Source organism: Leucoraja erinacea, chromosome 7 (assembly GCF_028641065.1).
Source record: "Leucoraja erinacea ecotype New England chromosome 7, Leri_hhj_1, whole genome shotgun sequence".
In the NCBI taxonomy this organism is placed as follows: domain Eukaryota; kingdom Metazoa; phylum Chordata; class Chondrichthyes; order Rajiformes; family Rajidae; genus Leucoraja; species Leucoraja erinaceus.
The window spans coordinates 34,303,098-34,324,831 of record NC_073383.1 but is presented as its reverse complement, the minus strand read 5'-3'; the positions used below and the strand labels follow the sequence as shown (position 1 = coordinate 34,324,831).

The 21,734-nt window shown below is 50.9% G+C and overlaps 1 protein-coding gene across 4 annotated transcripts in view; it reads right to left on the bottom strand.

Moving 5' to 3' along the window:
- The window catches only part of igf2bp2a (insulin-like growth factor 2 mRNA binding protein 2a), a 76,610-nt gene that overhangs the window by 13,440 nt on the left and 41,436 nt on the right, over positions 1-21,734 (bottom strand). For all 4 annotated transcript variants that reach the window (XM_055638222.1, XM_055638224.1, XM_055638225.1 and 1 more), the window contains exons 3-10: positions 10,805-10,853; positions 9,530-9,581; positions 8,915-8,978; positions 7,041-7,316; positions 3,778-3,912; positions 3,010-3,132; positions 2,036-2,171; positions 832-954 (exon numbers count right to left, since the gene is read on the bottom strand). In XM_055638222.1, coding sequence (XP_055494197.1) covers positions 832-954; positions 2,036-2,171; positions 3,010-3,132; positions 3,778-3,912; positions 7,041-7,316; positions 8,915-8,978; positions 9,530-9,581; positions 10,805-10,853 — 958 coding nt within the window. The remainder of the gene's footprint in view (positions 1-831; positions 955-2,035; positions 2,172-3,009; positions 3,133-3,777; positions 3,913-7,040; positions 7,317-8,914; positions 8,979-9,529; positions 9,582-10,804; positions 10,854-21,734) is intronic.

The window sequence follows — 21,734 nt, the reverse complement described above, 5'->3', positions numbered from 1 at the left end:
CTGCGGGCGGGAGAGGTGGGTGGGCGGTTAATGGCCTCGGGTCATTTTCCATAGTGACAAGTTTCAGCCCATCTATGGGAAGGTAAATGGGAGCCACAGGTATTGCACCCATTGAGCAGCATTGGCTACCCGGGATGCCAGCTACTGGTGTAGGCAGCAGGCCATGGCAATGGTAGGTGTCTCGTAAACCGCTGGATTGAAGTATCACAAACAGTGCTGGAGGGGGACAGTGAGAGAGGATTCTCACACTCCCTCTGGCTCCCCCTCAGGAGCAGCGTTGAGTCAGGCTGCTCTCGAGCCCCCCTTCACTCTCAGCACAGCGGGTGGGGGAGTCATGGAGACCACAAGCAACCAGTTAGAGGTCCCTGCAGTAAGAGAGGATGGTGGTGGGGCCGGAGAGTGCCCAGAGAATGCATGTGAACCAGAGACGGCCGCTTTATAGCAGCTCACATGGGGTACACACCTGCAGAGGGATGGTGGAAGTAGTGGGACAGGAGGCTGAGGGGCAGCTCTGCCCTGCAAATAACTCACAGACAGCTCCAGTCAGAGGGCCTCTGGCAGTCTGGCACAAGGGAATATCGTCACACAGTACCTGGGGACTGGGAGCCTCCAGCTCTGGATATCCGGAGACTGGGAGACCCCAGAGACTGGAAGAATATTGTGATCGGAAGAATATGGTGATTGGATGTCCAGAGACTGGGTGTCCCCAGCCCACTGTACCTGGAAGTCAGAGCCCACCATCAGTGGGTAGCAGGGCAGCCTATGACAGCGGCTCCAGACAGGTCTGGTCTCTGTTATTGGGCACCTCCAGCAGTGTAGGATCAAACTTACCATAAAGGGATTGTAGGAGCCCACCATGCCTCGGGTTCGACCTGTCGAGGGAAGGACCGGCATTCCTGATGAGAAGATGCCCAGAGCGTTCAGGTTCAGGCCTGGGATCAGGTTGGCTTGTTGCTGAAAGAGTGTCAACAAACCAGAGTGAGGTTTTGCACTGTGCTTCTTGTATTCCCTACCCACTACCCCTTTCCCTCATTGCAATCATCGCTGCCTCTTTCTCTCTGGTTGACCCGTCCTTCATGCTGACTACTGACCACAGCCCGTCTTGGGTGCCCCCTCCTACCTGGGGTCTGGGGTCTGGAACTGCAGGTGCGTGGTCATCGAACCTGGTGATTAAACCTTCCACCAGCTGTGACTAAGCCAAAGGACGGCAGTACGTTCTAACAGGATCAAACTAACATGGGCAGCCGTCAGCACTGCCAAGCTTCAGTGCACCACTCGAGACACAGCTCGTACAGGCCATGCTGGTGATGCCGAACAAGACCCACCCGGGGAACTGTGGCTCTGGCAGCAAGATGGAAGCAGAGTGATTTCATCTCAGTGTGCGTAGATTTACCAGCAGCTGTGTTTCACTTCTTCCTGCATGTGCCCTGCCGGAGCAAGGGAACACCCCTGGGGGAGCATATACTGTGGCACACACAGTGTGAAATCAAACCTCAGGGCAGTTTCACCCAAATAACAGAACCCACACTCAACATGGTGTTTTCCTGGACAACAAAATCCCAAGAAATCCAAACACAATGGAAAAGGTGACTGGTCATCCGTGGGTCCAGAATTCAGTGTAAATTTATGCATGGCACAGGGAGGGGAAATGCTCTCATCACAACCTGGGTCCAGGTGTGGACCTCCCAAACCCATGACCATGACCGCTGAGAAGGATCAGGGGAACGTGTAGGAAACCAGTGGGAGGTTGGTATAGAAGATGACCATGCCAATCTCACCGCGGATCCATGTTGACGTCAGATCCTGCCTTGATGTCAAGTTGCTCTTGCAACAGCAGGTATGGAGCAGGATTTAACGAGTTATGGAGGCTAGTGATCCTGGCACCGACATTGGTGAACTGGCGTTGCCGAACACCATGAAAATGCAGGGGTCTGCGCGCCTAGGTAACCATCGACTACTATTGTGCTCAGCGCCAATGGATGCCTCCCGGCACAAGAGAAGCCCAACACCAGTAAGGTCAGGTTGCCGAACTTACATTCATAGCAGCAAGGTCATTTTCATAAGCCTCTCTGAGTTTCTTCATGATCTCGGCCTGGGCTTTGGAGCAGGCCTCAACGCTGCCCTTCACAGTGATGGTCCTCTCTGGGTTGTACAGAGTCAGGTCATGTAACCTGCCAGCCACAACACACAGTGTTAGAACATCAACCCCACAGGTCACCACCCACCACTCTTCCCAACCCCCACCCCTCCCTTCACAACCACTGTAAGAATGCTGCACCACCTGGGGCAGCCAGAGGTGACACTGGATAGGGGCACGGCTGTACCACACAGAGAAGGGTGGGGTCAATTCCAGAGGGGGTGGGGGGGGGAAACTGAGGTGGCGTGGTGGAGGCAGCAAGGGAGGGGACAGGGAGAGATCGTGGCAATATGGTTACATTGCATGGATATGGTTCGCCAGGTCCTCTCCACTGCTTTCTTGCTGGGAAGGGGTGTAACAGCAATCAGCCGTTTCTCCCAATGCCCACCTCTGGAGGGAGCCCTCTCCTGGGGTCATGCCAAGCCCAATGCGGCCCGATGTTCCAGTGAGTGAAAGAGCTGCCCGTCCGCTTGCACTCTGTGGCTGGTGCCTTCCCAGTTCAGGGTTGGACCACACTCCGTCTGCACATCTCTACAGCCATGCTCTACAGGGGCAGCACGGTGGCTTGGCGGTAGAGTTGCTGCCTTACTGTGCCAGAGATCCGGTTCGATCCTGACTAAGGGTGCTATCTGTTGGGAGTTTGAACATTGCCCCTGTGACCACGTGGGTTTTCCCCTGGTGCTCAGTCTCCTTCCACACTCTAAAGATGTACATATTTGTAGATTAATTAGGCTTCGGTAAAAATTGTAAATTGTCTCTAGGGTGTAGGATAGAGCCAATGTTCGGGGATCCTTGGTTGGCGCAGACTCAGTGGGCTGAAGGGTCTGTTTCCGCACTGTACCTCTAAGCAAAACTAAACTGGTTCAACTCACGAAGAGATGGTGATCTTGGTCCCCGTTTCCTGCTCAATTTTCTTCAGGTTGCGACCTTCTTTGCCGATGAGCCGGCCCACAAAGCTGTCGTGAGCGAGTATCTTCAGCGGGATCTCCTCAGTGCTAGTGACACAGGCACAGCTGTTACACGCACACGCACACCACCTCCCTCACACACCCAAACACCCCACACACTCACTCAGCACAACAGTGGTGCAACTGTCCTAAATTCTGACCTCAGGAAATGATTCCGCAATGTAGAGGGTGCGCACCTCATCTCCTGCTGTCCCAGTTCTGCATCAGATCGAACTGTGCAGAGGAATGTTACTCGTGTCCGACCTGTGCTTCCCTGCATTGACAACGTACGATGGGACAGTAGAGAGGGAAGCTTTACTCTGTGTCTCACCCATGCCATACCTGTCCTGGAAGTGTATGATGATGCAGAGCAGAGAGGAGAGCATGGGTGCAGGACAGAGTGGAGATCGCAAGGGGAGAAAGCTGAGTAGTATGTGGGAGCATGGTGACAAGGTGTCAGCTCTACCCTGCTGTTAGTATTGGGGAGACACCAGCTTCAAGTGCACAGAACGTTGCTGTGGTTACTGCCTGCTGAGCATCAGAGAATTCAGGCACAGACATAATGAGGGTGAAAGAGAAAAGGATAGGGAGATAGAGAGGTACACAGTGTCAGAGAGTGGAGGAGAGGAAGCTCAGAGTGAGATTGCAGAGAGAGAGCAGCTCTGGCCAGCAGGCATGAGCCCAGGTGCTTACAATTTGGTATCCTGTGCCTCCTTGTGCATGATTTCCAGGATCATCTGGCAGGCCGCCGTGCAGCCCCCTGCTGAGGAGTGAATGGTGATGGGTTTCTCCGCAGCGCCTGCATTCTCCTTCCGATGGATGTCCACTCTAGAAGAGAGGGGTGGGGAGAATGTGAAGAGTGGGGACCTCAAAACACACACCCTCCTAACCAACTGGGAATTCCAAACACCCCCTTCAATCTAGTGGTAGGATCTCAGTCCCAACAGGAATTTCCAACCTAACATGGAGCTGTCTCTCATTAACCCAATGGGGATTCCTCAGCTCTCCCCAAACCGAAAGGGGAGCCTGGGCTCAAGTTAAAGTTCAAGTGAGTTTATTGTCATGTGTCCTTGTATAGGACAATGAAATTCTTGCTTTGCTTAAGCACACAGAAAATAGTAGGCATTTACTACAAAACAGATAAATGTGTCCATATACCATGATATAAATATATACACACACACACATGAATAAATAAACTGATAAAGTGCAAATAGCAGAAAGTGATTATTAATAATCAGAGTTTTGTTCTAGCCAGGTTTAATAGCCTGATGGCTATGGGGAAGTAGCTATTCCTGAACCTGGTTGTTGCAATCTTCAGGCTCCTGTACCTTCTACCTGAAGGTAGCAGGGAGATGTGTGTGGCCAAGGTGGTGTGGGTCTTTGATGTTACTGCCAGCCTTTTTGAGGCAGCGACTGCAATAAATCCCCTCGATGGAAGGAAGGTCAGAGCCGATGATGGACTGGGCAGTGTTTACTACTTTTTGTAGTCTTTTCCTCTCCAGGGCGCTCAAATTGCCGAACCAAGCCACGATGCAACCGGTCAGCATGCTCTCTACTGTGCACCTGTAGAAGTTAGAGAGAGTCTTCCTTGACAAACTGACTCTCCGTAATCTTCTCAGGAAGTAGAGGCACTGATGAGCTTTTTTGATAATTGCGTTACGTGTTCTCGTACCAGGAAAGATCTTCAGAGATGTGCACGCCCAGGAATTTAAAGCTCTTGACCCTTTCAACCATCGACCCGTTGATATAAATGGGGCTGTGGGTCCCCCTCCTACTCCTTCCAAAGTCCACAATCAGTTCCTTGGTTTTGCTGGTGTTGAGGGCCAGGTTATTGCGCTGGCACCATATGGACAGTCGCTCGATCTCTCTTCTGTACTCCGACTCATCCCCATCAGTGATACGTCCCACAACAGTGGTGTCGTCAGCAAACTTGATGATGGGGGAGTTCGCACTGTGGTTGGCTACGCAGTCATGGGTATAGAGTGAGTACACCAGGGGGCTGAGCACGCAGCCTTGAGGTGCTCCCGTGCTGATTGTTATCGAGGCTGACACATTTCCACCAATACGAACAGACTGCGGTCTGTGGATGAGGAAGTCGAGGATCCAGTTGCAGAGGGATGCGCAGAGACCCAGTTCTGCGAGTTTGGTAACCAGTTTGGAGGGGATGATCGTGTTGAATGCCGAGCTGTAATCAATGAATAACAGCCTGACATGAGTTTTTGTTGTCCAAGTGGTCCAGTGCACAGTGGAGGGCCAGCGAGATCGCATCCACCGTTGATCTGTTGTGGCGGTAAGCGAACTGCAGTGGGTCCAGGTTTTTGTCAAGGTAGGAGTTGATTTGCTCCATGATCAGCCTCTCAAAGCACTTCATCACCACCGGCGTTAGTGCCACTGGTCGATAGTCATTGAGGCACGTCACCTTACTCTTCTTGGGCACCGGTATAATTGATGCCCTTTTAAAGCAGGTGGGGACCTCAGACCTCAGAAGTGAGAGGTTGAAAATGTCCGTAAAAATTCCCGCCAGTTGGTCCGCACAGGTTTTTAGAACACGACCGGGTATACCATCAGGACCAGGTGCTTTTCGGGGGTTCACCCCTCTGAAGGATTTCCTGACGTCGGCCTCTGTGACTGAGACTGAAATGCCATCACAGCGAATGGGGGATCGGGAAGGCACATCAGTATTCTCCCTGTCAAAGCGTGCGTAAAACGCATTGAGCTCGTCAGGAAGTGATGTTTCACCGACATTCGAGCTGCCTCCTGGTTTCGCCTTGTCGGAGGTGATTGCATTCAGGCCCCGCCACAGCTCCCGAACATCTGTCTCATCCTCCAGTTTGGAGCAGAAGTCCCTTTTGGCCTTTTTGATGGCCTTACCAAGGTCGTATCTGGACTTCATGTAGGCCACTGTATCATCGGACATGAATGCCCTGTGTCTGGACTTTAGAAGAGCTCACCTAGAAGAAACCTACCACATCCCCATCCCAGTGAGCATTGAGACCATCCACTCACCCAAGGGTTATCCTGACCTCCAATCCAAATCCAAAGGAGTACAAATCCCCCCTCACCATCCAAAGGGGAGTGTGGTCCATTAATAACCCAATGATGGGATCTCAGCCCTCAGTCAGAAATCCCAATGTCCAGTGGCCCCACTCACAAATCCACCTCTCAGCACCCACAGAATGGGAGATCTCAACCCCCAACCAACCAGGGGAATGCAATCTGCGCCACGCTCACCTAGAGGAAACCTACCACATCCCCATCCCAGTGAGCATTGAGACCATCCACTCCACATGAGGCCACACAGCCTCTGTCATGCAAGAGGCATGTGATGTACCCACTACACCCTGAACTCCTGGCCACCAGATGGGGAACTCTACTCTGTCTCACCCAAGGCAATCCACCAACTCCTTCCCGCATTCCCTCTAGGAGTCCGTGCCTCAAACCTTTCCAGCCAATGGAAAGCCCGACCAGGGTTCAACAGCAGGCACTGAACTCAAATCTATTCCACTCACAAGGTCTCGCCTAGCAGCACCCAGCCCTTCCCACCGTTCCCGAAGTTAACCACCTAAGGGTGCCACTGCCTGCCATCCGCGAGTCACGGCAGCAGGCGGAAGAGGGCTCAGCCCCAGCCGGCTACCTGCCCCCTTTTCCAGGGTTACGTCCCGCGCCTGGAGAGACTACGCGCTGTCCAAGGGCGCCCTGGGGGATTTCCGGGACCGCTGGGCACCGCGGGGTGTGGAATGCATCCTTAATAAGGACAGGAAAATAGTCATTTAAGAATATTTATTTTACTTATGCTATGCTGGTGGGTTTTGTTTTGAATCATTTAGTAGTGCACCTATTAGTGTAAATAATTGGAACAAATTATTTTTGGTTAATGTTAATAATTTTTAAAAGAGCAACCCGGCTGTGGCAGTGCATTGGCTCAGGGAACAAAGGGCATCGCTGCTGCTTACTTGGACTGTGTCTGCTGCGTGACGCTCTTGATGGTCAATCCTTCCTTCCCGATGATGGCCCCCACAAACTGGGTGGGCACCAGAATGCGCAGCGGGACGTCCAGCAGCTTGTGCGAGGCGCTGGTTCCCGGGGAGGAGCCGTGATCCCGGGTGGGCCGAACGGCGGGCCCCCGGCGGGGCCGGTGTGCCGGAACCTGCGTCGCCTCCTGATCCGGTATGTACGAGATCTTCAGGGCGTAGGTTTCAAACTGGTGGCCATTCAGCTTCTCAATGGCACTGAAACACAAGAGAGGTTAGAGCCTTCACTGCCTCTGCTCACATGCCCCCAGCAGACACTGTCCCAAGTCAACACAGTCTATCTCTAGCAAATAACAAGCCACTGGGACCAGCCTTCACCCTCCAGAATGAGGAGCATTCAGCTGCCCCCTTCCCAAAGTCCCGTCCTGGGAGTGGGCATTTGGCAACCTTTGTCTCTCTTTAAAGTCCCCTCTTGGGCTCACACCACCTTCCTGCTCTGCAGGTGAGACGTCAAGGCACAGAGCACAGGAACAACCCCTTCGCCCCAACAGGACCTCATCAACCATCCAGCACCCATTCACATTAATCTCTCAACCTTCTCATCAACTCCAGCCTCACCCGCCCGGATCCTGCACCCACCTCCACACCAGAGCCAATTAACCCTCAACATCTTTGGGACGTAGGAGGAAACCGGACGTCACAGGGAGAACGTGCAGACTCCACAAGGACAGCTCCTCGATCAGGGTCGCTGGAGCCACGAGGCAACAGCACTACCCCCTGCATCACAGTGCCAGGATTCCCCCAACAGCGGCCGTGGTGCTGTCAGCAGTGTGGTGGCTCAGTCTAACAACCGTGACATGTTGGTGCCTCCTGCCCATCCACTTCCCCCTTAAATCCTCGTTACATTGAAAAGGTCCAACTCTCTGAAGGTTTCTAGCTATAACTACTCCAATGTTCTAGCTATAACTACTCCAATTTTTTACATTGAGATTTGCGAGATGCCGCGGTTGGGAATGGGTCAGAGTGTTTGACGGGATGCAGCCTCCGCCTGGCTCAGGTGAGGGGAAGGAGGCTTCCTTGTACCTCACAAGAGAGTACTCGCGGCTGGAATGACAGCCACAAGGTCAGCCAAGCCAAGGGTCACAATGAAGCCAAATGAGGAGTAAAAACATGGGGAATAACTGGAAAAGCCCAAATACCCCCATATTGAAGGAACCGGATGGTCTGTAATTTGCCTGTCAGAGACTCGGCTGTTTTTCCTCTCGAGATCACGTAGCCAGCTGTACAGAGCAAGAATAATATAGACAGGTCTGTCACCCTATAGCACTGAGATATAGGAATGCTGGGAATGGGTGTTTACTGTTTCACATTTGGATACACAACTGGCAGGGACAGATCTGTCACTGATGTACAGGACTTGTGGAGTGGGTCTGTCACTGTACAACACTAGGATACACTACTGGTTGTGTCAGATCAGCACTAACATTAGGATACTATACTGGTGGGTAGAAGTCTGTCACTACAGAATATTGGCATTGGTCTGTCGGCATTGTTGTGGGTTGAGTGCTAGTTTGAGTTGACAACATTATAGAACAGTGGAAGAAACCTACTGCAATTGTAAATTATCCCTAATGTGTAGCAAAGATAGTGCATGGGGTGTTCGCTGGTCTGTGCAGACTCCATGAGCCGAAGGGCCTATTTCTGCGCTGTATCTCTAAAATCTAAAGACAAACTTTTAAAGTCAGACAGAGGTGTTACTGGGTAGTATTCTTCTCAAGTCTGGTGCTAACATGCAGAATAATTTAGTGACACTACTGAATTCTTTCAAAGATTACAGAGCCTCTATCGTTACTTACGTCTTTGCATGCTCCTTTGTTTCGTACGTCACATTCACAACTGCTGTCTCACTTTCTGTGTTAACTAAGTGAGAGATAAGAATGAGTCAGTATACAGACCATGTGCACAGCACCATGTCCCACTCACCCCATTTAACATTCGACCCCACAGATCCCAGTGCTGACTAGAACCGTCAACAGGCCCAAATCACCTGGCGATCACACAGCAGGAAGGGCTCCAGCTCCTAGCCACACCACCCACGTCCTGAGGGGAGAACATTCAAGGAAATCCCTCTGATCCAGCCGCCTTCCTGAAGCTGGTTCAACAGATGGACTAAAGCAAGGTGCTGCCTCCGGTTAGTGAGCTGGGGTACGTGGTGGTTCCCCACAATGAGACGTTCACACTGCTCCTTGGTTCACGACTTTCTTCCCTACACGCTGTCAACAGCCAGTTGTACACACACCACAGCGCACTGCTCAGTCTCCCTGCGACTCTGGGAGTTAATTAGCAGGGAACATTAAATAAAATGCTAAAATATTCTTCAGCTACATAAAACCCCGAGGGGAGTAGAGGTGGGCAGTGAGGCACCCAGTTTCCCAGACCTGCAACGTTGAGGAGAATCCATGCCCTCTTACCTTGCTCCACATTCTCCACCGTCCCGTGTTGAGCAAGCAGTCCATCCAGCACCTGAACAAAACCAATGGCTGCAGAGTCAGTAGGGGTTGCCCTTGCTCTGCCCTTCACCCTGCCCGACTCGGGCTTGTCCCCCTTCGCCTCTCCCATACTGACCAACCCTCCCTCCCTCCTCACCTTGCCCACTTTGATCCCCCCCCCTCCCCCCCTTACCTTGTCCATCCACTCTGACCCACCCTCATTCCCTCCCCCTCCCCTCATAGACCCACCCAGGCTTTTCAGCCCTCACCTTTCCCACATTGACCCATCCTCACTCCCTGCTCAACCTGCCCAGACACACCACATACCCCAGTCAGGGGTGCCATTAGGAATTCAAACCATCTCTAAAGGAGAATGTCCTCGTGCTGGGGTAGTGAGTGGGTGGGTGTTTTTCTGTGTCGGCAGCTCCACTGCCCCACGTGCTGCCTGTGTGAAGTTTGCATGTTTTGTTCCAGTGCTTTAGTTCCTTCTCACATCGCAAAGACGTATATGGGTTGGCAGGGTGAATTGACCACTGTAAATTTCATCCAGTGTGCGTGGGGTTAGAATCCAGGAAGAGTTAAAGGGAATGTGGGGAGAATAAAATGTGTTGGAGCAGGTTGTGGCATAGGAAGGTAGATGAGTAAAACAGCAAGGAGTCTGTGGGTTGAAGGGCACATTTCCTGCTGTAGGTCCGTCCCTGTTGGTGAGTTGATCCTGTGCCTGCGTGCGGCATGGATGGAGAGGGTATGTGTGCATGTGTGTCGCTGGCTGGGCAATACCTTGATCTTTGGATGGATGGGTTTATATGGACGATGTGTGTACACACGTGTGAAGTGTGCACATGGCGTGCTGTATCACAGGCAGCTCCACGGGACATGGGCAGGTCTACTGCACCAGCACATGGACAAGCAAGGGTGGAGATCCATGGTCTGGTTCGGTATCAGGGACATGGAGACATCTGAAGCCTCGACCACAGCCAGACACTCAGCCCCCCACACATACCCACAGGTCTACAAGCCCCACAGACTGGCAGCGATCTGCTCAACATCCCACATGGGTCCCCAACTATCCCGACATCCCTAACTGTGACTCTCGCTAACCCCTCCCCCACTGAACCCCTGTACATCACCTCACCCTCCCCGCCCCTTGCACATCTCCCCTCGTGTCTCCACAGCGACCCCACTGAAGTTTATAATTGGTTGCCTCAGTCTCTCTGCCAATGAAGCGAGCCCCTGCCCGGGGCTGTGGTCACTCACCTCCCACTGCAGATGTGGAGGAATGTTCCGGATCTGAATCTTCCGACTCCTGTAGAGTAACAGAGTACGGCCATCAGCACAGTCCTATGCAGCGTGCACTCGCCCCCCTGCGCAGCCTGGACCTCCCACCCGTGCAGCACAAGCCCCGTGCAGTATGGACCTCCCACTAACAGAGCACAGCCCCATGCAGTGCGGACCTGCCACCCGTGCAGCACAGGCCCAGTGCAGTATGGACCTGCCACCCGTGCAGCACAGGCCCAGTGCAGTATGGACCCACCACCCGTGCAGCACAGGCCCAGTGCAGTGCGGACCTGCCACCCGTGCAGCACAAGCCCCGTGCAGTATGGACCTCCCACTAACAGAGCACAGCCCCATGCAGTGCGGACCTGCCACCCATGCAGCACAAGCCCCGTGCAGTATGGACCTCCCACTAACAGAGCACAGCCCCATGCAGTGCGGACCTGCCACCCGTGCAGCACAGGCCCAGTACAGTATGGACCCACCACCCGTGCAGCACAGGCCCAGTGCAGTATGGACCTCCCATCAACATAGCACAGCCCCAGACCCACCCCTGGCTCCAGGCTGCAGCCGGAGTCAGGAGGTATCACTCTGATGCTGACATCCCTTCATCCAAATGCCTGTGAGTACAAGTCAACCTGGCTGGGGTCACTCTAGCCAGGGGGATGGGTTCTGGCCACTGAGGGACAACTCCACCCCCCCAGTGTGGTGTGGCACCGGGCACACAGAGGGTGACAGTGCCTCATCCCCAGACGCCAGGCATCAGTCAGGCCGGGGGGGATGTGGATGAGGCCCCCCCCCCCTGGCTTCACAGACACGTCACTCGGCCAAGAGTAGACAGGCCCTTTCACTCTCTCTTTGCCTCTCTCTTTCACTCTCAGTCCCATTTGACTGCCTTCTCCCCACTATGGATGGTTTGACTGTAATCATGTATAGTCTTTTCTTTAACTGGATAGCACGCAACAATGGCTTTTCACCGTACAATAATAAACTAAACTAAGGTGAAAGGGGTTTTTGAGAGCCAGATGGTTGGACAAAGGCCAGAGATTAAAAGACAGAAGGTGTGAGACGAAAGGATTGAAGGGTTAGGAAATTGTGGAGGAAAGAATGTAGATAGAAGACGAGGAAAAAAAATAGGTGCAAGTCCAGGTGGGGCACAGGGGTCGGGTGGGGGAGGAAGGGAAAGGGGGAGGGTTATGTCGTTACCTAAAATTGGGGAATGCTAGTGGATGACGTGTTGGATGCCGAGCCTAGTGGGGTGAAACATGAGGACCAGGAGAACTCTAATCTTGTTCTGCCTAAAGGAGGGGGAGCGAGCGATATTAGAACTACAGGGCACAGAGGAAACAGGGTGAAGGATCCAAATGACAGCAGGGAGGAAACCACATTTACTAAAGAACGAGGGCATCTAGGGAGGTCTCGGGCCTTCCAGTTATTCCTTGAACAAAAAGTCAATCCATTTCCCTTTTCTAACACTCTGCCTTGCCCTATCTGCGTAGCCACGGGCACTCACATGGGCCCGAGCTAGGCCTGCCTTTTTGGAGGTTACATTGAACAGTCCTTGTTCCAAACATACACTGACTGGCACCACCCCTATTCTTTCTTTGCTACATCGATGACAGCATCGGGACTGCCTCCTGCACCCGTGCACGACTCATTGACTCATCTAAATTCCACTCTGCCCTCAAATTTACATGAACTAATTCTGATACCCATTTCCTCTCTTGATCTCGGCCTCCAACTTAGGGGGCAAACTGTCAGCTGACGTCTACTACAAACCTACCAACTCCCAGTTATCTGCACAACATTTCCTCCTACCCTGCCTCTTGCAAAGCCTTATCCCCTATACACACTCTGTCTCAGTTGCATCTGAGATAAAGCTCTCCATTCTAGGACATCCGAGATGTCCTCATTCTTTAGTAAGCATGCCCCCCCCCCCCCCCCCCCCCCCCCCCCCACTGACATAGATGAACCTATCACCCGCTTCCCCAGTGTCCCATAGTTCTGCTCTCCCTCCCCCTCCCCCCATAAGGAACAAGGATAGACTTCCCCATGTCCTCATCTTTCAACCCACTAACCTCCACATCCAACACATCATCCTCTGACATTTTCAACACCTCCAACGTGGCCTCACCACCATCACATCTTCCCATTCCCACCCCTTTCTGCTTTCCACAAAGAGAGACCACTCCATCGGCAACTCTTCGTTCATTAATCCTCTCCCACCCAAACCACCCTCTCTCAAGGTGGAGAACTTCACACCTGACCTAGTAAACCTGGCAGGCAGCACCAGGAACTGCAGGGCTCGAAATTAACGGTTGCCCGGGTGCCATTGACCACTCAAAGCGCCACCGGGCAACTAAACACAGAGCCATTTTGCCCGGCATGGCAACCAGATACTGGTTTGTACCAAAGAAAGACACAAAAAACTGGAGTAACTCCGCATCTCCAGTCAGGCAGTATCAACAGAGAAAAGGATTGCGATGTTTTGTGTCGACGGTGACGGCTGTATTGCGTGAGAAAGTTACTTGGTGCGCGGTGACGAAGTGTCGGAGCAAATGACTGGTCCCGCACAGCGGCGGCAGCAGCGGCTGCGATAGCGGCTCCATCTCTTCCTCCCCCCGCCCGCCCTGATAAGGACCGCTGCTTGCAAATCCACTACCCGGCGCTTAAAAAAAACCCCTCCCGCACGCCGAGTCCGGGAGGAGGGAGGGAGGGGGAGGCCTCTGCGTGCGGGAGGGTTTGTTTTGAAAGTGGTTATCCCGTTAGCGGGTTTGCAAGCAGCGGCCGCTACCAGGGAGGAATTGGTGACGGAGCCGGTTGCGGCCACTGTGGCTGCTGTGCGGGATCCGTCATTCGCTCCGACACTTCTGAAGCAGCTGCACCAAAGATACTATAGCTATAGGATCTTTGAGCTGCACCACTCGGCACTCCAACCAACACGTACTAATTCACCTGCCTCAATCCATCCATTCTGCACCGACTGCCTTCTAAGCCCCCCCCCCCCCCGCCATCTATCCACCCCGCACCGATTCACACACATCCTCCTCCCTGACCCTATTGTCCTGGAAACGTCTTCAGAGCGAATATTGACTATGTTTGATAACGGAATGCAATCAAATGTGTTTTAATTCCCAATGTTATTATTTGTTTTAATCCATAAAGATGGATTAATTAAATTGTGAACACGTGAAACATTAAAACCGCAGTGTTCGATTGTCAATGCTACCGTTGACACGTTATTACAGAATTCATTTTAACGGCTCTTAATATGGAGTATCAGTACTCTAGTTATTTAATGAGCAACATTCACAACTATACGTATATGTTACGATGGTCCAGGATTTATTGACACAGGTTGATCATACGCTGAATAATCCAACCACATTTTTGTTTGGAAGTGGAAAGAACTAATATAAATTGCATTAATTGCAATGTGTAAAAAGAGTTGAGATACTGTCTTATAATTTTTCTGCATGTCATTGTGGGATATAGCATGTCTTGATTGGTGAATGTTTAGTTTGTGACTTTATTTGACGCAGAAATAATATGTGGATGCTTCATTGAGTATAATTCCGACGTAACTACGCGCTTCGTCCGAGCACATTATCGCACACGTCATGCAAGCCATCTTAAATGACCACCTAAACTTCATTTGGCAACCTAAAAAGCTGCCTAGGTTGCCCGGCTGGCAACAAGGAAAAAAAAGTTATGCGAGAGCCCTGAACTGGCTCTGGGGGTGAAGGGGTCAGAGCATTCTCTGATGCACCCATCCTGAAGTGTCCCCACTACACCACGGCATGATTTGAACGTGTCCCACCAGAGTATCATGGCTGATCCAGCAGCTCGGTTCCACTACTCACCTGATTCCCCTAGGCAGCCTCTTGAATAGGCCCAAGAGCCAAATATCCACAGCCCTCAGACAGTTAATACTCTTCGTGCAGGCTGGCTGCTTGTGGTTCAAGATACAATGGAAAGGAAATGCAACTCATGACAACGAGCAGGTTACATGTCCTCCAGAGCTCATGTAACAGACCATGCTCTGGTCCATGTATAATTAAACAATCACCTACTACAAAGCATCAAGTTCCTAGCCAGCATCTAGATCGGGCAGCTTGGCCTGGCCTCCCGGGCCATGTCATTATTGAACCTCCAGCTGGGATCTGGTAGCCAGTGAGTGTTGTCCGTGACAGGAGCCAGGTCCAGGACCCAAGCACCTCAGGGCAGGTCAGAGGGGCCTGGTGGCCAACCTCAATAGGATGCAGGCACAGGCGGCTGTTCTATCAGCAACGTGGTCAAAGCAAATCCTCTCTCTTCAAACAGATAACTTGACAGGTTACACAACAAATGACCGGCTTCAGTTACACAGCAGCAATATGATACAAAGCTGAGACCAAGCAACAGTGTGAGCCACTCTCGTGTCTGCCTCACACAGTGCAGGCCTCACCGTGTTTCAACATAACCTCACACTCAGCTCAAGTACACGACCCATGCACAAATCCATCTTCATGTCGCTGACACAATGAGACCACGCCTCACTTACTCACACTGCCTCATGTCAGCATCAGGCCAAGTCACTCAGCCTGGTAGTCCAACATATGTGGGTGGCCAGTGGGAGTCTGTGGTTGCTGTGGGGGGGGGAGACAGTAAATGTTTGCTGCCAGCTTGGGAAGGATGGCCGGTCTGAGTTGGATAAGGTGGGGGGGTTGTTGGTGGGTGGGTATGTAGGTGGGCTGGGAATGAGGAGGTTATTTGTCACAGTGTAGAGAGAGGGGGGAGAGGGAGAAGAGGGAATGGAAAAGTAGAACGGGGAAGAGGTGAGAGAGGTGAGAGAGGACTGAGACAGTGCAGAGGAGAGGCCATTGAGAGAGACAGACAGGACGGTGATCGACAGAAAGAGAGAGGGCGGTGACAGAGACAAGAGAGACAAGGGGGGGGTGTGGTTTAGTAGTCTTGGGACAGGGCTCTTTTAAGCAGGTTCATGTTGCTGATATGCTTTAAACTGGCTTGTGGCTGGAGGATGAAGAGACTACACAGGAACTGAAAGTGAAACTGTGGAGGACAATTCCAAGCTGTGTTCACCCGCCGGGTGTCGGCTCCTCTACACGGCCCTCATCTTCACCTCGCTCTCACCACTGGGTTGTCAGGCAGACCCTGGTGTGGGGTCCACCCTCTGCACCACCCGTGGGTAAACAGCTGGAGCAATTCCTGGTGCCAAACACCGTCACAAACCACCGTGCATCCGGCACCCAGCCTGTGGGAAGCTAGCTTCAAGCAAATCCAACCTGGTGCTTTCAACACTGAATGTCTGCTGCTGACCACAAAAGCTGCTCTGGAAGATTCCCTGGCTTAATTATAGGTCAGCTAAATCCCTGCTGTAACTAAGCCATGCTGCTTAGTGTAGTAATCCAAACACAGAGATCCCCCATTCCAACAGGTGAATAGACTGGCACAGACTGGAACACAGCTGCCTGCACACACACTAGAACATATGGACACACCACACATAGGCACACAACGTTAGTACATATGGGCACACAACATTGGTATACATGGGCACACACATGGTTACTGCCCCCACACGTGTGTGCACCAAATATCAGGGGTTGTTGGTCACTGTCTCCCCACCACCCGTCTCACCCAGTGTCCCAGGGCAGAAGGCTGCCGGTTTTCTATGGGGATTTACCACACTTGGGCCTTCTGGGCAGGTGAGAATGTCTCCAGTATAAACTGGGAACAGTTTTGGCACATTCCACCATGTTTCACTTCGGGATCACCTGGGGGTGAAAGTTCCACCCCATCAGACTCTCGTTGCCATCCTAACCCATTTGTTTCTGAAATGCGGGGCAGTCTGACACAGCGGCACTGACTCTGAACGGCCTTCCAAAGGGCGATAGCAATTGCCTCAGGTCTGGCGATAGGCACTCAGACTGCCCAATGCCCCCGGACCCAGGAAGGTGCAACAGACCCCAGTCCTAGCAGCCAGACCTCCTCACAGGGCAGTCTGGGAAAGGTAGGGGGGTGGGGGATGCCAGCTGATGGGCTCCACAGGATCAACACTACATCAATACAGGGACAGCCCAAATCAGCACAGCAAACTGTTTAGACCGTCTGGATCTCAGACCGCTGGAGGAGGGAGCAGAGCAGCCGGAGAGCCCAAGAAACCAAAGCAAGAGCAGCGGCTCAGTTCAAGCCTGCCACCCCATTCAATAAGATCATGGCTGACCTTTTACCTCAGTGCCATTTTCTTGCACTTTAATAGAAACATAGAAATTAGGTGCAGGAGTAGGCCATTCGGCCCTTCGAGCCTGCACCGCCATTCAATATGATCATGGCTGATCATCCAACTCAGTATCCCGTACCTGCCTTCTCTCCATACCCCCTGATCCCCTTAGCCACAAGGGCCACATCTAACTCCCTCTTAAATATAGCCAATGAACTGGCCTCAACTACCCTCTGTGGCAGAGAGTTCCAGAGATTCACCACTCTCTGCGTGAAAAAAGTTCTTCTCATCTCGGTTTTAAAGGATTTCCCCTTTATCCTTAAGCTGTGACCCCTTGTCCTGGACTTCCCTAACATCGGGAACAATCTTCCTACATCTAGCCTGTCCAACCCCTTAAGAATTTTGTAAGTTTCTATAAGATCCCCTCTCAATCTTCTAAATTCTAGAGAATATAAACCAAGTCTATCCAGTCTTTCTTCATAAGACAGTCCTGACATCCCAGGAATCAGTCTGGTGAACCGTCTCTGCACTCCCTCTATGGCAATAATGTCCTTCCTCAGATTTGGAGACCAAAACTGTACGCAATACTCCAGGTGTGGTCTCACCAAGACCCTGTACAACAGCAGTAGAACCTCTCTGCTCCTATACTCAAATCCTTTTGCAATGAAAGCTAACATACCATTTGCGTTCTTTACTGCCTGCTGCACCTGCATGCCTACCTTCAATGACTGGTGTACCATGACACCCAGGTCTCGCTGCATCTCCCCCTTCCCCAATCGGCCACCATTTAGAATAATAGTCTGCTTTCCTGTTTTTGCCACCAAAATGGATAACCTCACATTTATCCACATTATACTGCATCTGCCAAACATTTGCCCACTCACCCAGCCTATCCAAGTCACCCTGCAGTCTCCTAGCATCCTCCTCACAGCTAACACTCCTCCCCAGCTTAGTGTCATCCGCAAACTTGGAGATATTGCCTTCAATTCCCTCATCCAGATCATTAATATATATTGTAAATAGCTGGGGTCCCAGTACTGAGCCTTGGGGTACCCCACTAGTGAAAAGCCTGCCATTGTGAAAAGGACCCGTTTACTCCTACTCTTTGCTTCCTGTTTGCCAGCCAGTTCTCTATCCACATCAATACTGAACCCCCTAATGCCCTTAATATCTCAAAACATGTTCACCTCGATCCTGAATATAGAGGCAAGACTTCACAGCTATCTTGGGTAGAGAACACCTTAGCTACGGAAATATTAACAACTCATCCAGTCAAAGTTAGCACGTTTTTTTGTACGTTTCAAGAAGATCACCTCACATTATACAGTGCCCTCCATAATATTTGACTCATCAATTATTTATTTGCTTCTGTAATCCACAATTTGAGATTTGTCTTGGAAAAAAAAAAAATCACATGTGGTTAAAGTGCACATTGTCAGATTTTAATAAAGGCCATTTTTATACATTTTGGTTTCACGATGTAGAAATTACAGCAGTGTTTATACATAGTCCCCCCATTTCAGAGCACCATAATGTTTGGGGACACAGCAATGTAATGTAAATGAAAGTAGCCATGTTTAGTATTTAGTTGCATATCCTTAGCATGCAATGACTGCTTGAAGTCTGCGATTCTTAGACATCACCAGTTGCTGGGTATCTTCTCTGGTGATTGCAGCCATCTTTAGCTTATGCTTGTTTTGGGGGCTAGTCCCCTTCCGTTTTCTCTTCAGCATATAAAAGGCATTCTCAATTGGGTTCAGATCGGGTGATTGACTTGGCCACTCAAGAATTGACAATTTTTTAGCATTGAAAAACTCCTTTGTTGCTTTAGCAGTACGTTTGGGATCATTGTCTTGCTGTAGAATGAACCGCCGGCCAATGAGTTTTGAGACATTTGTTTGAACTTGAGCAGACAGGATGTGTCTATACACTTCAGAATTCATTATGCTACTACCATCAGCGGTTGTATCATCAATGAAGATAAGTGAGCCAGTACCATCAGCAGCCATACATGCCCAGGCCATAACACCCCCACCACCGTGTTTCACAGACGAGGTGGGGTATGCTATGGATCTTGGGCAGTTCCTTCTCTCCTCCATACTTTGCTGTTGCCATCACTCTGATATGTTTATCTTCGTAACATCTGTCCACAAGACCTTCTTCCAGAACTGTTGTTGTTTTTTTAAGTACTTCTTGGCAAACTGTAACCTGGCCATCCTATGCTAACCAGTGGTTTGCATCTTGCAGTGTAGCCTCTGTATTTCTATTCATGAAGTCTTCTGCGGACTGTGGTCATTGACAAATCCACACCTGAAGAGCGTTTCTGATCTGTCAGACAGGTTTTTGGGGATTTTTCTTTATTATAGAAAGAATTCTTCTGTCATCAGCTATAGAGGTCTTCCTTGGCCTGCCAGTCCCTTTGCGATTAGTAAGCTCAAGAGTGTTCTCTTTCTTCTTAATGATGTTCCAAACAGTTGATTTTGGGAAGCCTAAGGTTTGGTTGATGTCTCTAACAGTTTTATTCTTGTTTCTCAGTCTAATCGCTTTTTTGACTTTCATTGGAACAACCTTGGTCCTCATGTTGATAAACAGCAATAAAAGTTTCCAGAGGTGATGGAAAGACTGGAGGAAAGACTAGGTGCTGAGAGCTCCCTTATACCTGCATTAAGGAGGCAATTAAACCCACCTGAGCAATTACAAACACCTGTGAAGCCATGTGTCCCAAATATTATTGTGCCCTGAAATGGAGGGGGGAACTATGTATAAGCACAGCTATAATTTCTACATGGTGAAACCAAAATGTATAAAAATACCCTTTAATAAAATGTGACAATGTGCACTTTAACCACATGTGATTTTCTTCCATTACAAATCTCAAATTGTGGAGTAAATGATGGGTCTTTGTCCCAAACATTATGGAGGGCACAGTAGCTCTGCTGTGGTCATACTGCTCTAGCCAGGAGTCAATCTTGCATTCCTCTGCTGCACTCCATCCATTAGCGATGTCACAATACTCGCTGCAGTTCTGCCACTGGCCCTGTGCGCGACTTTGTGCACGACTTGATTGATGGGGGGGGGGGGTGGGGGGGGGGGGGGGGGGGGGGGGAGTAAAATGCCGTTTTCTCCTGCCTGTCGGAGTCGAACTTTCTCAGGCTGTTCAGCTGCTGCAAAAAAATCGTTCCAACTTTTGTTCTCGGAAGTTTAAAAAAAATAAATTGCGGGACAATTTAACCCCTGGAGTAAAATAAAAAGCTACTTCTAACGCCGCCAATGCCTACAACGGGACGGATCTCACGTAGGGGGATAAAACATAAGGTAAGTCGTATATTTTACCTATAAGTCAAGGTGAGGAGTCAAGGTGAGGAGATGCAGGCAGGTGCAGAGGCTGGGACAGACTGGACATCACTCGGGGGAGGGGGAAAGAAGGTGGAGGCTTAGTTGTGACCTATTCACCTACCCAACCAATTCTACGGGCAAACGTCAAAGACCCTTAGCCAGATTGAACATCAATGGAAAACTGTCTGAATTTCTAACCACTAAAACACAGCTTTAAGGTGAGAGGGGTACAGTTTAAAGGAGATGTGTGGGGCAGGTCTGTTGCACTGGGGGTGGTGGGTGCTTGGAACTTGCCGTCAGGGAGGCAGACACAATAGTGCGATTTAAGAGGCTTTCAGACAGGAACATGGATATGCAAGAATGGAGTGTTATGAATCGTGTGCAGACAGAGGAGATAAGATTAACGTAGTGCCATGTTGGCACAGACATCGTGGGCCACATGGCCTGCTCCTGTGATGTACCTCTTTAAAGCCCCTACTCCCGTTTCCAATGCAGGTTCATTCCAGGGAGGCTGCCATCTTCCACAACATCTGCCCAGGTGCCCAAGGTATATTTGGTGAAAGGATACCATATCCTGCCCAGCCTAACAGTCAGGATCTACAATCCTTGTCTGTGTGCAGTTTGCATGTTCTCCCCCCATTTCCTCCCACAACCCAAAGACATTTGAGTCGATAAGTTAAATGGGCACTTTAAATTCTTTCTAACATGTAGGCGATTGGTAAAATCTGCAGGAAGTTGAGAACGTCAGGAAAATTAAAGAAACACGATTAATGTCGGACCATTGTAAATGGGGGGGGATTGATGGCCAGTGCGGACACAGTAGGCTGAAGGACGCCTTTTTCAGTGTTGCATCTCTTCCTGCTTCTCAAGCTCGAGTCAAGGTGAGGAGATGCAGGCAGGTGTAGAGGCTGGGACAGACTGGACATCACACGGACAACGTTCCCAGCAGTTCTGTAACATTTTGCCTCTCAGCGGCCTGCAAGTGGCAATAGAGAGCAGCAGGGAATTGGGGAGAAGACTGGGTCAAAGCAAAGCACCATCCAACTGGAACACACCCCACCTTTGAATGGCATCCACCTGTTCATCTTCAAGCACATGACAATTCACACCAGGCCCCTCAACTTCATCCTGCTCCCCTCTAAACAGACGGCACTCACTCCTCCTGCCCCCACACTTCCTCCCTTCATACTTCAGGGCTGCTGGCTTCATCAGTGTGACTGGCTCCTCCTAGTGCCAGTCACTGCCCTGCTCACTATTAACTGTGACTGTTCTCTCACAAGGGGAGAAGACACACAGGGAGCTGTTATGCTGGGCAGTCAGGTCCTGATCACTCACAGCATGAACATGCTCACA